General features: G+C 33.4%; 1 protein-coding gene across 1 annotated transcript; it reads left to right on the forward strand.

The window, feature by feature from the left end:
• The first annotated feature begins 2,451 nt into the window (after nt 1-2,451).
• Nucleotides 2,452-7,496, forward strand: LOC125877772 (probable receptor-like serine/threonine-protein kinase At5g57670). Its single transcript, XM_049559039.1, has 7 exons — nt 2,452-2,798; nt 2,873-3,127; nt 3,211-3,368; nt 3,524-3,603; nt 3,850-3,985; nt 4,391-4,540; nt 7,188-7,496. The coding sequence occupies exons 1-7, from the start codon at nt 2,618-2,620 to the stop codon at nt 7,353-7,355; spliced, it is 1,128 nt and encodes a 375-aa protein (XP_049414996.1). The 5' UTR covers nt 2,452-2,617; the 3' UTR covers nt 7,356-7,496.
• Nucleotides 7,497-14,176: the final 6,680 nt, after the last annotated feature.

Here is a 14,176-nt window from a genome sequence, read left to right on the forward strand (position 1 = left end):
TGATGAAGGCCAACCTAATGACAGTCAAGTTTGTGAATCACACAACACATGTGTTTCCTCTGATGTTGCAGTTATTCAGGATAATCAAGCTTCTCAGCCTGATGATATGTCGCAAACCAGACCACATCATTAGTCTTACCTAATGTTGTTGTTCCTGCTGCTATTGTTAGAAAATCAAATAGACCTACTAAGCCTCCTTTGTGGCACACAGACTATGTTTTGTCCAAGAAGCTAGCTGGTAATTGCTTGTATCCCATTGGCGATGTGGTTGATTATGAGAGCATCACACCAACTTATAGAAGCTTTGTTACTAAGCTATCTCAAGAAAAGGAACCTATATCTTATTGGGAAGCCATACAGGATCCAAGGTGGGTTGAAGCTATACAAAATGAAATTCATACTTTGGAAGAAAATCACACTTGGAAGCAAACACAGCTGCCTAAAGATAAAAAAAGCCATAGGATGTAAATGGGTGTACAAGGTGAAGTATAAGGCTAATGGAGAGGTAGATAGATTCAAAGCTAGGTTGGTAGCCAAGGGTTACAACCAAAGAGAAGGATTGGATTATCAAGAAACATTTTCTCCTGTTGTGAAGATGGGGACTGCTCGAGCTATCATAAGCTTGGCTGCTGCACATCACTGGTAAATACATCAAATGGATGTTTTTAATGCTTTTCTTCAAGGTGACTTAAATGAAGAAATATACATGGAGTTACCTATGGGATTTGGGCATAACAGTGAGAGGGGGATAATGTGTAAACTCACCAAGTCACTGTATGGACTCAAGCAGGCAAGTAGGCAATGGAACATCAAGCTAACCACGACTTTAGCTAATTCTGGTTTCCAGCAGAGCCATTATGATTACGCTTTATTTACAAAGCATCGAGGTGAGAGTTTGGTAGTGGTATTGGTGTATGTTGATGATTTGTTGATCACAGGGAATGATCGCAAACTAATCTTAGAAACAAAAAAGGCTCTCAAAGACAATTTTAAAATCAAGGATTTGGGGGAGTTGAGATATTTCTTAGGGATTGAGTTTGCCAGAAATGCAACAGGGATCCTTATGCACCAAAGGAAGTATTGCCTTGAACTTATCTCAGATATGGGGTTGTCCAGCTCTAAGCCTGTTGGAGCACCTATTGAACTAAATCAGAAACTTACAACTACAAAATTTGATCTGCATTTTCCTCCCACTGATGAGAATGATAAACTATTAAGTGATCCTACTATTTACCAGAAGTTAGTGGGAAGGCTACTTTATTTGACTATTACAAGGCCAGATATAACATTTGCAATACAACTTCTAAGTCAGTTTATGCATAATCCCAAGACATCACACATGGATGCAGCAATAAGGGTAGTCAAGTATGTTAAACAATCACCAGGGTTGGGAATTTTTATGAGTACCAATGCTAATAATCAACTAACTGCATATTGTGGTGCAGATTGGGCATCATGTCCAAACAACAGGAAGTCCATTATTGGTTACATGGTCACATATGGAAAATCTTTGATATCATGGAAGTCCAAGAAGCAAAACACTATATCGAGGAGCTCAGCTGAGGCTGAATACAGAAGTTTAGCATCAACAGTTGCAGAGATTGTGTGGCTAATAGGACTGTTCAAAGAACTAGGAGTGCAGATGAAGATGCATGTGCCTATTTACAGTGACAGCAAATCAGCAATATAGATTGCAGCCAATCCAGTCTTCCATGAGCGTACAAAACACATAGACATTGATTGTCATTTCATCAGAGAGAAGGTTCAACTAGGATTGGTTCAACCTATGTACTTGAAGACAACAGAGCAACCTGCAGACTTACTCACCAAAGGATTAACTTGTGTGCAACATGCGTATCTACTTACCAAGCTAGGAATGAAGAATGTTTTTCATACACCTAGCTTGAGGGAGGATGTTGAGAAGCTAGTAAAATGTACAGCTATCACTTAGTTCTAACAGACTAGTTAAGTTAACAAATCTAGTTTGTTAGCTTATTAACTGACTGTATATATAGATAAGATAGTATTAGAATGAATGTAGTAGTAATAATGATTCTCTTGTAAAGACTTTCAGTATTGAAGAAGAAGTTTTCTCTCCATTGTTAAGCAAGCTGATCTTCTATTCATTACTGGAGTATCTCGATTCTCTGATCTTAACAGACCTAACTTAAAAGATACCCAGTGAACGGGTAAATAAACTAACAAGTAATTCTAAGACATACTCTCCAAACTAGACAACAATGGTTACTAAAATATCTAATTTCCGATCCATCTCATTATAATTGTTTGGCCACCCATACCGATAAATAATACTCTCTTTTTCTCTGTTTCAATTTGTTTGTCTGACGTGGTATATTGAAAATTGAATTGAGTTAGGGAGTGGTCCCTCTTAGTAAAAAGAGGCAAAATTCACGCCCCTCATGTCTTTAAATATGCAACAAGAAACAGATAAAAAGGCCCATCTATCCCAAAGAGACAACCTCTATCCCAGCAGAGATGTGGGGATCAACTCTACTCTTACGTATAAACACTGATGATGTCATATCCTCAATTGCCTTTCATCTCTTCTTAATTCCCACACACACAAATTAAATTTTCAGAAGAAAAAACAGAGCAGATGAGATACGTTCGTACAAGTAGCCTTAAAAGGCTATTCTCATTCAGAAGGCAGAGTTTTGATGGTGAATTACCAAAACCTTGTGATTTCAATCAAGAAGAAGTTGCTGCTACACGTAAACCCACTTGGAAATGCTTCTCTTTTCAAGAAATTTTTCATGCCACCAATGGTTTCAATTCAGGTAACCAATCTTGTAATTTTATACAAAATTTTATTGTCAGACACAAAATGAAAATTCAAATCCTTTTATGTCAGAAAATATTGTTGGTCGAGGAGGGTATGCATCGGTGTACAGAGGCATATTAGAAAATGGAGAAGCAATAGCAGTAAAAATGCTTACAAAAGCGAACGATGATGAAAGAAAAGAAAAGGAATTTTTGACAGAAATTGGTACACTTGGTCACGTTTGTCATCCAAATGTAACGTCACTGCTTGGCTGTTGTATTGAAAATGGACTTTACATCATTTTTCAGTTTTCATCCAAAGGATCTGTTGCTTCAATTCTCCATGGTATTTAGTTTTCTTACTCTTGTTTCTTCAATAGTTTCAAGTTTAGTTTTGCTTTTTTTCTAATTTAATTAATTTAATCTCAGATGAGAAATCACCCACTATGGATTGGGAAACAAGGTATAAAATTGCTGTTGGGACTGCAAAGGGTTTATATTATCTGCATAAATTATGTCCTAGAAGAATTATTCATAGGGATATCAAGGCCTCTAATATTTTGTTGAGTGAAGAATATGAGCCACAGGTATTTTTTTATTTTTTTTTAATTTTTGAGATATTATTTCAAAAAATGTTCTAGTTTTGTGTATTTCATGAGTGTTGTACTTTATGCATAAGTTGTTGTACCAATCAAAAGTTTGTGTTCATTTATTAATTAATCATGTGTTGGTTGAGTGACAGATATCAGATTTTGGGCTAGCAAAATGGCTTCCATCACAATGGACCCATCATTCTATTGTTCCAATTGAAGGGACTTTTGGGTAATCATCTACTCCTTAGCTTTTTGCCTAATCACTACAATAAATAAAGAATTTAGCGGCTATTGCGACAAAAATAAATATGAATATGTATAATCAGTACTTTATATAAATGCTGGTAAAGTCTAGTCTTAGGAGATTCTGGATATAATGACATTAACTTCTGTTGCTACTAAATATATTGTTTGCTATTCATTTGGCACAAATTATAATGAACTTCAATAATGTATATATTATGTTTTTCTGTAGGCATTTAGCACCAGAATATTTCATGCATGGAGTAGTTGATGAAAAGACAGATGTTTTTGCATTTGGAGTGTTCTGTTTGGAGCTCATTTCTGGGAAAAAACCTGTTGACAATTCCTATCAAAGCTTACATAGTTGGGTAATGATCAATTCTTGAATATTTTCATTAGTCACTAGACTGTATATAACTTATTATTATAATTTATATATATATATAGCTCATGTAGTTACATTTTATTTTTTTATCAAACTTAAAATATTAATTTATAATTCAAATATATTAACGTTTATTAAAGAATGACATTTTTTTCTAATATATATATGTATTTATATATTCAAATGTTTATAAACAAAGAGTCTTAATCATCTAATGTTCAGATCTACAAACAAGATCTTAAGTCATCTAAATGTATTCAGATTCAGACGTCTTAATTTTAATGAAAACAAATGAGACATTAATCATTCAGACGTGCATTAAGATTCAGACATCTTAATCTTAGTGAAAAGAAATGAGATTTAGTGAGGTTTGATTTGAATTTTACAGGCAAAACCTTTATTGAGGAGAGGAGTTATAGAAGAAGTAGTTGATCCAATGCTACAAGGGACATTTGATTCTACACAACTTAATAAACTTGCCTTTGCTGCTGCTCTTTGCATTCGTGCTTCTTCTATATGGCGCCCTACCATGAGTGAGGTAAACTACACTTTACTTCTTTTCACTTTTAATTTTATACATCATTGGGTACATGGAATAAGGATAATAATCACGAGATATACTTTGAAATCAACTTTATTCCATGTTTGGTTTAAAATCTTAGTTAATAATCTCAAAATATCCTTACTTATCTCATTTTACATACCAGACGAAAACACAAGTGCAATACAACTAACATGGTCTAAATCCAACAAAATGAAAGAATTAGAGCTCTTTCAATTATTGATGTTTTCCAAGTTTTTTTTTTTTTTGAGAACGACACCAAGCTATTATTCCTTCTTAGTATAATTTATTACGATAATAAGTAATTCCAATTATTATTATTAATTCATAGGATTCCCTTAATAATAATGTTGGAATAGCCTTCCAAGTTGCATAAAGTAAAATATTTGGTAGTATTATTTTTTATTTTCTTTTTGTCTGCTTTCTCCTAGATTGACCAACTGAATCAATTCCTAGTTGTCTCAATCTTCACACAACATATACAATAATTCTTTCAAAATTGCATTTTATATACCCCTGTCTATATATATCTATTCATTTTTTAAATGTAAATTTGCTATATAAAGGAATTTTTCTGACAGATGGACATCATTTTAATTTCTTTAATTTTATGAGTGTAGGCTAAGCATACTTGTAGTTTTAATTAGGCAATTCACCTAAACTCAAACTTTTCTCATCTGCTTAGGCTTTCATGATAAGGACCTTAATACTCTCTTCGTCTCATATTATTTATCCATATAATAAAATCAAAATAGAATTAATATTGTAACATTTTTCCGTTGTTAATTTTTATATTGATGGACAAGATATATAAATAGAGTGTATTAAAAAGAAGTTAAAGGGTATGTATATCAATAAAAACATCTTTCTTTTTTATAATTTTTTTAACCGACATATAAAAGAGAAAATAGACAAGTAATATTAGATTGAGGGAATACGTAGGCTGAGCATGCATTTTTTTCAAGTTTATGAGTGTAGGCAAAGCATTATTGAAATTTTAATTAGGCAATTCACCTAAAATACTGCAAACTTTTCACACCTGTTTAGGCTTTCTTGATAAGGACCTTAATACTTCTTCTATTTTAAACTTAAATTTTCGATTCTTTTACTTTTTTTTGAAATTTTAAAAAGCCAAAATTTAGAACATGCATTTCTTTCAACAAACAAAGAAATAATCATTTTTTAACTTTAGCAATTTTCCGATATTTTAAAAGAAAGAAAGATTTATTTTTCACTTTTCATAGGTAATTTTTTTTTAAGTCATAGTAATATTTTCAACTAATTCCAAATTTGTAAAAAATGCAATCATCATAGAGTGAAACTTTCACGCATGTAACAAAACTTACTAAGTTTCAATTAGGTGACACTTTTCACTTTTTTGAGAATTAATTTAATATTTTAAAATTAAAATCTATATAATTTTAAAATTATATTGAAAAGTATAATATAATTCTTCTCAGGTTAATATGATAAAAATATGTATTTTAAAATATTAATCAAAATTTATTCCGTTTGTCGGTATAAGTTGTAATATTCTAAGGGGTTTAATGACATCTGTGCCATTCAATAATCAATACAGAAAACGATCAATTTTTTCAAATATTTTTAGAAATCGCTTTACAGAGGCGTGCTGTAATCAAATAAATATATTTATTCATTTTTGNTTTTGTCTCACCAAACTCATGAAGTATTTTATAGTTTGATTAAGAAGTTATCTACGGACCTTGACAATTGATTAGAAACAACATCCACAAGTATGACATACAAGTCGCCCAAATCATATTTAATGTATTAGATAAAACATCATTATAGTAATTATCAACATCTTCGTTATGTTTTAATTTTTATTATTTACAATGTCATTTAATGTATCAAAGAATTAGCTTCTTCAATCGACTAATAAAAAAAAGTAAAATATGAAATACAATTAACACAAAAAATAGTATGGTGAAAAACTTCTTACTCAATAAAATAAAAATCACAAATTATTCTCATAAAATTTCTCTCAAATTAGATTAATTACAAATTGCTTGTTTTTTAATACTTTAATTCTAGGTTCAAAATTTTGTTATCTTTATTTTTTTCCCTTTCTTTCATAGATCTTTCTCCACATTAAGGAGGAAGACGTGCTACATTAATTATTGTTGCTTATGTCTCACTTTACGTGATATAATTTGACTAATTTTTTGGCTTAAAATTATTCATTAATTCAAAATATAAAAATAAAGCTGCAATAATTATAAAAAGCAACAAGAAGAATTTGAATTACCATAATGACGTTACTTAGTTATTAATATTGTGCTTATTTAACCCAAAATAAATGCATGAAACCTGAAAACATAATTTTCAGCCTCAAATATGAAAACTAGTGTATTTGGTACATAGAAGAATATTTTTCATGAAAAATGTTTGCGTGTCATAAAAGTCTTATTAATAGTTATGGTGAGGCGCTGTACACGATGTAGACGACTCACTATGTTTGTCGTACAAACGATATTAATAGATATTAATATGGATACATTTTTCTAAAAAAAATCAGGTGTTTGTTCTGATATACTTAAAATTCAATTTGATGTATATATACTTAATATTAATATGTGGTCATTTGTACGTATGATGACAGATTGTAGAGATAATATTGGGAGATGAAGTTGATAAACAAAAATGGAAAATGCCAGAAGAGGAAGAAGAAGAACAAGAAGAGTTTTGGGGTTTTGAGGATCTTGAATGTGAATGTGATAGTTCCTTCTCAACTTCCCCACGTGACACATTCTCAACAAGAAGCTCATAAATTCTCAACAAGAAGCTCATCATTTACTATATATGCTAGTGTTAGACATTTATAGATAAACACTTAGGGGGGGGGGGGGTAGTTTACTAGTCATAATACACTCTAAATTTTAAATTTTTGAGGTCCATGTTTTAAAGCTTTGCATATATGCTTGTTATTCTACAAAAACACGCATCATTACTTGTTGTTGTCCACATGTAAAATAAGATAATTGGAACAATCGACAAAGGAATTGCAGTCCAATAGGTTTTATCAAATAAACCACAAATGATAGAAGTAGGGTTGGATGTGGAGCCGTGCTGAGCTGAGCTCAACTAAACTTGTTATAGTATTGAGTTGAGTTAAGCTCAAGTTGAGCCCATCCAATTTTAACAAAAATATAACTACACTCAAGCTGAGTCGAGCTCAAGTCAACTTTTTCCATGTTTTATTTTGCGCACATAATGCTATACCATTTTAAAAAAATAAAAGATTGCTTAGCTACGCAAACTACAAGCGTTACTAGTTTAAATTGATAGTTTCATTGAAGTGTGATTGAATTATATAATTTAAATTTACATTTAAATGAATTTAACTTATTGTTGAACATAAAATATAATTTTCATATCATAAAATTAAATAAATATAAAGCAACAACAAATTCAAAATATTTGTATAGTATTATATTTTTTTCATACCACGAGCAAATTTACCCAAGTCACGGTGGCCTACACCCAACTCACTAGGAAAATCAATTTCAAACATAATCCAATCCCATTACTAAATGACAGAAATTAATCATTTAGAAGCAGCCATAATATAGAATACGTAATGTCATAAGTGCGAGAATGCATAAAAAGCCCAAAATTAGCAATGTGGGTCAAGATCTAAGCATATGTAATTACCTTGTCATGTTGCATCATGACATTTTCAAATTCAACGCTCGAAGCATCACATTAAACCACATAGCCCTTTGAACCCTCTAGCAAGGCTAGAACTAATGTTGATGTCAATATGTCCTTGAGCTTCTGAAAACTAATCTCACGAGCTTTGGTCCACTCGAACTAATTAACTGCTTTGTAAGTTAGCTTCGTCAATGGTGCTGACAGTGAATCTCCTATAGTAACCTGCTAATTCCAAAAAACACTAAACCTCTTTTGGAGTCATGGGCCTAAGCAAAATCTTCATGACCTCAATCTTTTGTGAATCAACCATGATGCTTGCTTCTGATACAACATGGTCTAAGAAAGCTACAAAGTTCAACCTAAACTCTCACTTCGAAAACATCGTATAAAGCTCCCGATCTAGAAGCACTGCTCACAATTGATTTGCATGATGAGTTTTGAATATGAATATATAACATAATATCATCAATATATACAACTATGAACAGATCTTGAAACATTTATAACATGTTCATCATCTATGAACACTGTTGGAGCATTTGTCATCCTAAAAAACATCACAAGGAACTCAAAGTGACTATACCTAATCCTGAAGGTCCTGTTCAGATTAATTTTCTCCTTACTTCTCATCTAATGGTACCTTGAACGCAAGTCAATATTGGAGAAGTACTTAGCACCCTGCAACTGATCAATCAAGTAATCAATTATCGAAAGAGGATATTTATTTTTTATAGTCAATTTTCTCAACTACTGATAATCAATTCACATACTCAGTGAACCATCTTTCTTTATAAAAAATAAACTAAAGCACCCTACGACAAAGCTCTAGCATTAATGAAGCCTTTCTCTATAAAATCTTTCAAGTGCTCTTTTATCTCCTTTAACTCAGTAAAAGTCATCCTATAAGAAGGAATTAATACTGGTTGTGTAGCTGGCGGCATATCAATGGAAAAATTAATTTCTCGTTCTGGGAGTATACCAAGAAGCTTGTTCAAAGATATATATGAAAACTCACTTACCACCGAACTAGACTAGAGAGTTGATGGTTCTTTATCTATATCCCAAATTCAAATAATATAACAAATACAAACATTAATAATTATCTTTATTTCCTAAAAATAAGAAATAAACCTACATTTTGATGATGTCGCATTGCCATTCCATTTTTGGACAACCTCTCCTAAAAATAAAATCTGACAATCTTTGTCCAACATTTGACATTATCATAATATAATGCTAATCAATTCATGCTCATAATGACATCAAAATCGACTATTTCTAACTCTATCGGGTCTACAAAGGTCTATCACCAACAATCTCTACCATGCAACCCTAATATACTCTCCTCAAAATAATAGACTCAACAATTAGGGTATACACAAAAAGGATCATTGTAATGACCCTGGTGCTATACAAAACTAACTCTCAATCCTATCGGCCTGCTATTGCATATGTACAATTTTGTCCACTACTAAAACTAGATGTTTTCTCTTTTCCCAACTTAAGTCTGGGATTCATGTCCCATCGAATGAACATATAATGAGAATCATGTTGCTTACCCAATCTCTCGACCCTCTCAATCATATATTATTGACGTCAGAGCTCCTCTATATTCTGTGCAAAATCCTAAATTTGAGAAATATCCATTGTATTATAAAGTTTGGTTTTTGTGCAAACCTTAATCTAATTAGAGGTCAGTCCTACCACGAAGGGATGTATCCTGTCCTACATCATATCAACAAAATTTGGTGCATATTTATTCAAGGAATCAAATCTCAAAGCATATTCTCAAATACACATATTTCCATGTTGAAAATTCAGAATTTAGTCTACTCAGGCATCCTATGTATCCTGTGGCAAGTATTGATCTAAGAAGACTTTTGGGAAGTTATGGGTGCAGGTGCATCCCTCCCTACGGATCTCTTCCAATATTTCACCATAATACTTCTATAATACATAATTGAAATGTTGCAAACTCAGCTGACTTGGTCACTGAAGTGTGTATGACCCTGAAGATCTTATGAAGCTAATCTATAGAGGGAAGTGGATCCTATTTGTGATTGATACATGTAAACTATAGAGGGATCAAGTAAAGTTGTCACGATCATATTTCTCAGGTCATGATGTCACCTATTACACCCAATCAATAGGTAAGCCTAACACTTAGCCTGAGTCGTAAGCCACAACCTATCAAGCAGAAATCAACCAAAAGAAGAATAACGCTTAAAGCAAAACAAAAAAAAGAGTAATCAACAGAAATGCAATACAAGAACCCATCTTAAGACCTGGCATTTGTTAGTAATCGAGCATCTAATAAAATAAGAGTACAAGGATTTTACAAATACAAAATGAGTATAGACTGTTTCTGAATATAATATAAAAGCTAAGCCAAGTCAAAATAGATGTAAATTGGTATCTTTGAACGCCAAGAGTTCAACCCAATCTCCAAACTCCAAAGTTTCTCCGCACAACTCCAAATCAATGACGATGACTCAACTATGATCCGTAGGTAGTAGAAGTGAAGTATGAGTACCAAAAAATGAAACTCAGTAGGCATCAATCGACTAAGCTCAAAGGAGAACACAAGTATAAACAACAAGTAATAAGGAAAGCTAGCGCATGTCACGACCCAAGGTACCTCCTAGACGTAATAAGGCGTACTCGACCCCGAATGGGTCTAATAAAAGCCCTTAGCATCATAAAATAGGTAATAGAAAAGTATTGAAAATTTTAAACTTCTTTAAGACCATACAATCGAAAACATTTTCATAAGCAACGGAAGTCTTTACTAAAACCTTTGTCTCAAACCATCTATTAAACTCTTGGATACAATTTATTGGGACGCAGCCCATACAAAGTCTAAAACATAAAGAAATGACATAAAAGGAAACATGGATTTGTCCTCGAAGCTATGAGGACTCACCAATTCTTCAACTCTTCTAGATCCTTGGAAACCTAGACTTCAAAGCAACTCAATCTCCTCAACCCTACATTTGATTAGAATGTAGACAATATGTGTTAGTACAAAATGTACCAAGTATGAAAGTTAGCACAACATCATAAGAGCATCTCAAAATGGTTAGTCAACATAAGACATAAGCATAAGAGATAATAACATAGTTAATGAGCATAGGAGATAAGACAAAATCATATAAGCACAATTGACTCTTAGTCATCAAAACCATAATAGAACAATTCTCAAGTAACCTTAAAAGCATACAATTGCAAAACAAGAATAACATCCCATAATAACACCCAAGCCAAGTATCCCTTTTTGGTCATCTTAATCATAGTCTACATACATGGTCAACTCTTAAGCTTCTCTATGCCATAAGGGTACCATACTTCTAAGTAACCTTAAGACACACTTGTGCAAGGCATGAAAGGAATCCCATACTACTCTTCAGACTAAGCATATCCTTGAAGTCATCCTAGTCATATTCACCCTACTTTGGCCTCATTATTAACTTAACTCTCACAACTAAGGAAATCTCTCACCTTTAGTCAACTATAACTAGGAAAGGATACTCTAGCACAATCCTGTCTCAAGACTTCTCTTTAATGAGTCTAAGTCATACTTGTGCAATGCATAACACCCCATAATACTATACATGCTAAGTACTACCTTGAGGTCCTTATACTAACCCTTCTTGGTTTTGAACCTAGTTCCTCTCTTTAACTTTAAAACACTATGAGGTACTCTCTTCAGCACATCTTAGTTCATTATTAGGTTGAACCCTATGAGATACTTCCTTTGGTATGTCTAAGTTCACTATTAGTATGGATACTATGAGATACTTACTTAAGCATGTCTAAACCCCTTTTCTACTTTGAACGCTATGAGATACTCTCTTAAGTTTGTCTAAATTCATTCTTCACATGGACCCTATGAGATACTACCTTAAGCATATCTAAGTCAACTTATACTCTTGAACACTATGAGGTACTTTATTAAGTGAGTCATAGTTTAATTATGCTTTAGAACACTATGAGATGCTTCTCAAGCATGTCTTAGTTCATAGGATATGGAGATTGCTACTAAGAACTTTAACTTAACTATGTGAAGGCTCCCATCTCATGAGACCTAACTTTGGGAAAACCTACACTCTACTACATAAGAGTCCCCCCTCCCCTCCCCTTTAACTTGGATAGTCCTCACATCAACTAGGTGTGGCTCTCCTTTCTTCTTGTAGTCCGGATCCTATCTTGTGTGACACTCCATCTTATCTTCAATATACACTTGAGGCCAAGCATACACGTTAATGTTTACTTGTTAAGCCTTTCTTAACACACGTATCTCATGGAAGGATGTCCTCGACAATCCATCCATGCTCAAGTAAGTGATTCTATCACTTTCATCTATCAAGCATTCATAAGGTAGGTTAGGTGAGTATAGGCCTTTCACCACAAACCAACCTATTAGACCTCTATTCTCTTCTTGACTCTACTCTCAAAGCCTTAACATTAATAGTTGATCACTTTAGCTTCACCCTAATGCCCTAGCTATCATGATAACAACTTTATCTCAAGGTTTCTTTCTTAATCTCTTCTTTGCACCTAGATTTCAAGGTAATTTGATCACATCTCTCATTACTAGGTGATTCTAGTCCTAATTGATCATAAAGGTTCAATTCTAGCTTTACAAGTCAAGATCAATCATATACAATAGAGTCTAGTTAAATTCATGATTATATGATCCTTAATTTGATCAATTACTACACATAACATTGAATTAGGAAGATCACATATGAACCTTCAACTTTGCCTCTAATGGCATAAACCCACAAAGATCGCATTCATCAATTTAGATTAGGGTTTACCATAGGAATGAAATGAAGTCATCATAATATCATTATACAAAGATAAATCAATCATAATTGGGTGATATCCACTAGATTGGAGTCACACCCAAACCCTACCCACAATGCAAGCACAACCCTAGCTAGAATTGAGTTTTTCATTTCACAAGTGGTGAAACCATGGGGGCTCCATTGGTGGAAGAACCTATGTATGATTAAGCTTCACATACCTTCAATCAAAGCCCTAAAAAAAGCTTGAATAAATGGGGAAAATCTCCCTAAGCTGCTGCCCTCTTCTCTTCTTCTTCTTCTTCTTCGTCTATTCTAGAGAGATGATTTTGGAGAGAGTTTTGGGGTCTTTGGATGAATGAGTTCTAATGATTAGTTTAGGGTTTATTTAATCTTATATAGGTGGTTAAACAACCTATTAACCGACCTACATTAACCCCTAATTAATAACTAACTTAACCCGTAAACACTCAACTAAAAACTAAAAGCTGAAACTGCTCATGACTCACGCCCACCCATCCACTGACCGTGGATGGGACTACTGTCCGTGGTTTGGTCTCATGGTTGGGGTCTGAGGCCTAAATTTTGCTGGCAACTCAGGCCTTGACCTACGGGTGGTGGTCTGATCTACTGGCCGTGAATGGACATCCGTATGTCACAAAAAATCTGTTTTTGTGGGCAGTTTTGGGGGCTGTTTTGGGGCCCTCCTCAAGGATCCCTTGGGTGATTCTTGGGGGGTCGTACCCGAACGTTTAACTGCTTAAACCCCTATTCTAAGTACAGGAACCATTTCTTTTTATTTTAATCCTCATAAGACACTCCAAAACTCTTACCAAAAGCTCTAGAACTCACTAGTTCAACTCACTAAATTTCGGGGTGTTATAATATCCTTCACTTGGGAACATTTGTCCACGAATGACACTTTAAAGAGTTATTAAAGTAAAAAATCTAACTTAGCAGCCCATTATGCATGCACTACATCTAAATGCACACAACCAAGCAAGAAAACTTCAATTCAAAACCAAACTCTTTCAATGCAACTCAAGGGAGTAGGAACTACTTCTACCAAGCCAAAAAAATGCATCAAATTCTATATCTACTCTTTTAATGGAGGAACTAACATCTCCTA

The sequence above is a fragment of the Solanum stenotomum genome, chromosome 9 (assembly GCF_019186545.1).
Source record: "Solanum stenotomum isolate F172 chromosome 9, ASM1918654v1, whole genome shotgun sequence".
Lineage (NCBI taxonomy): Eukaryota > Viridiplantae > Streptophyta > Magnoliopsida > Solanales > Solanaceae > Solanum > Solanum stenotomum.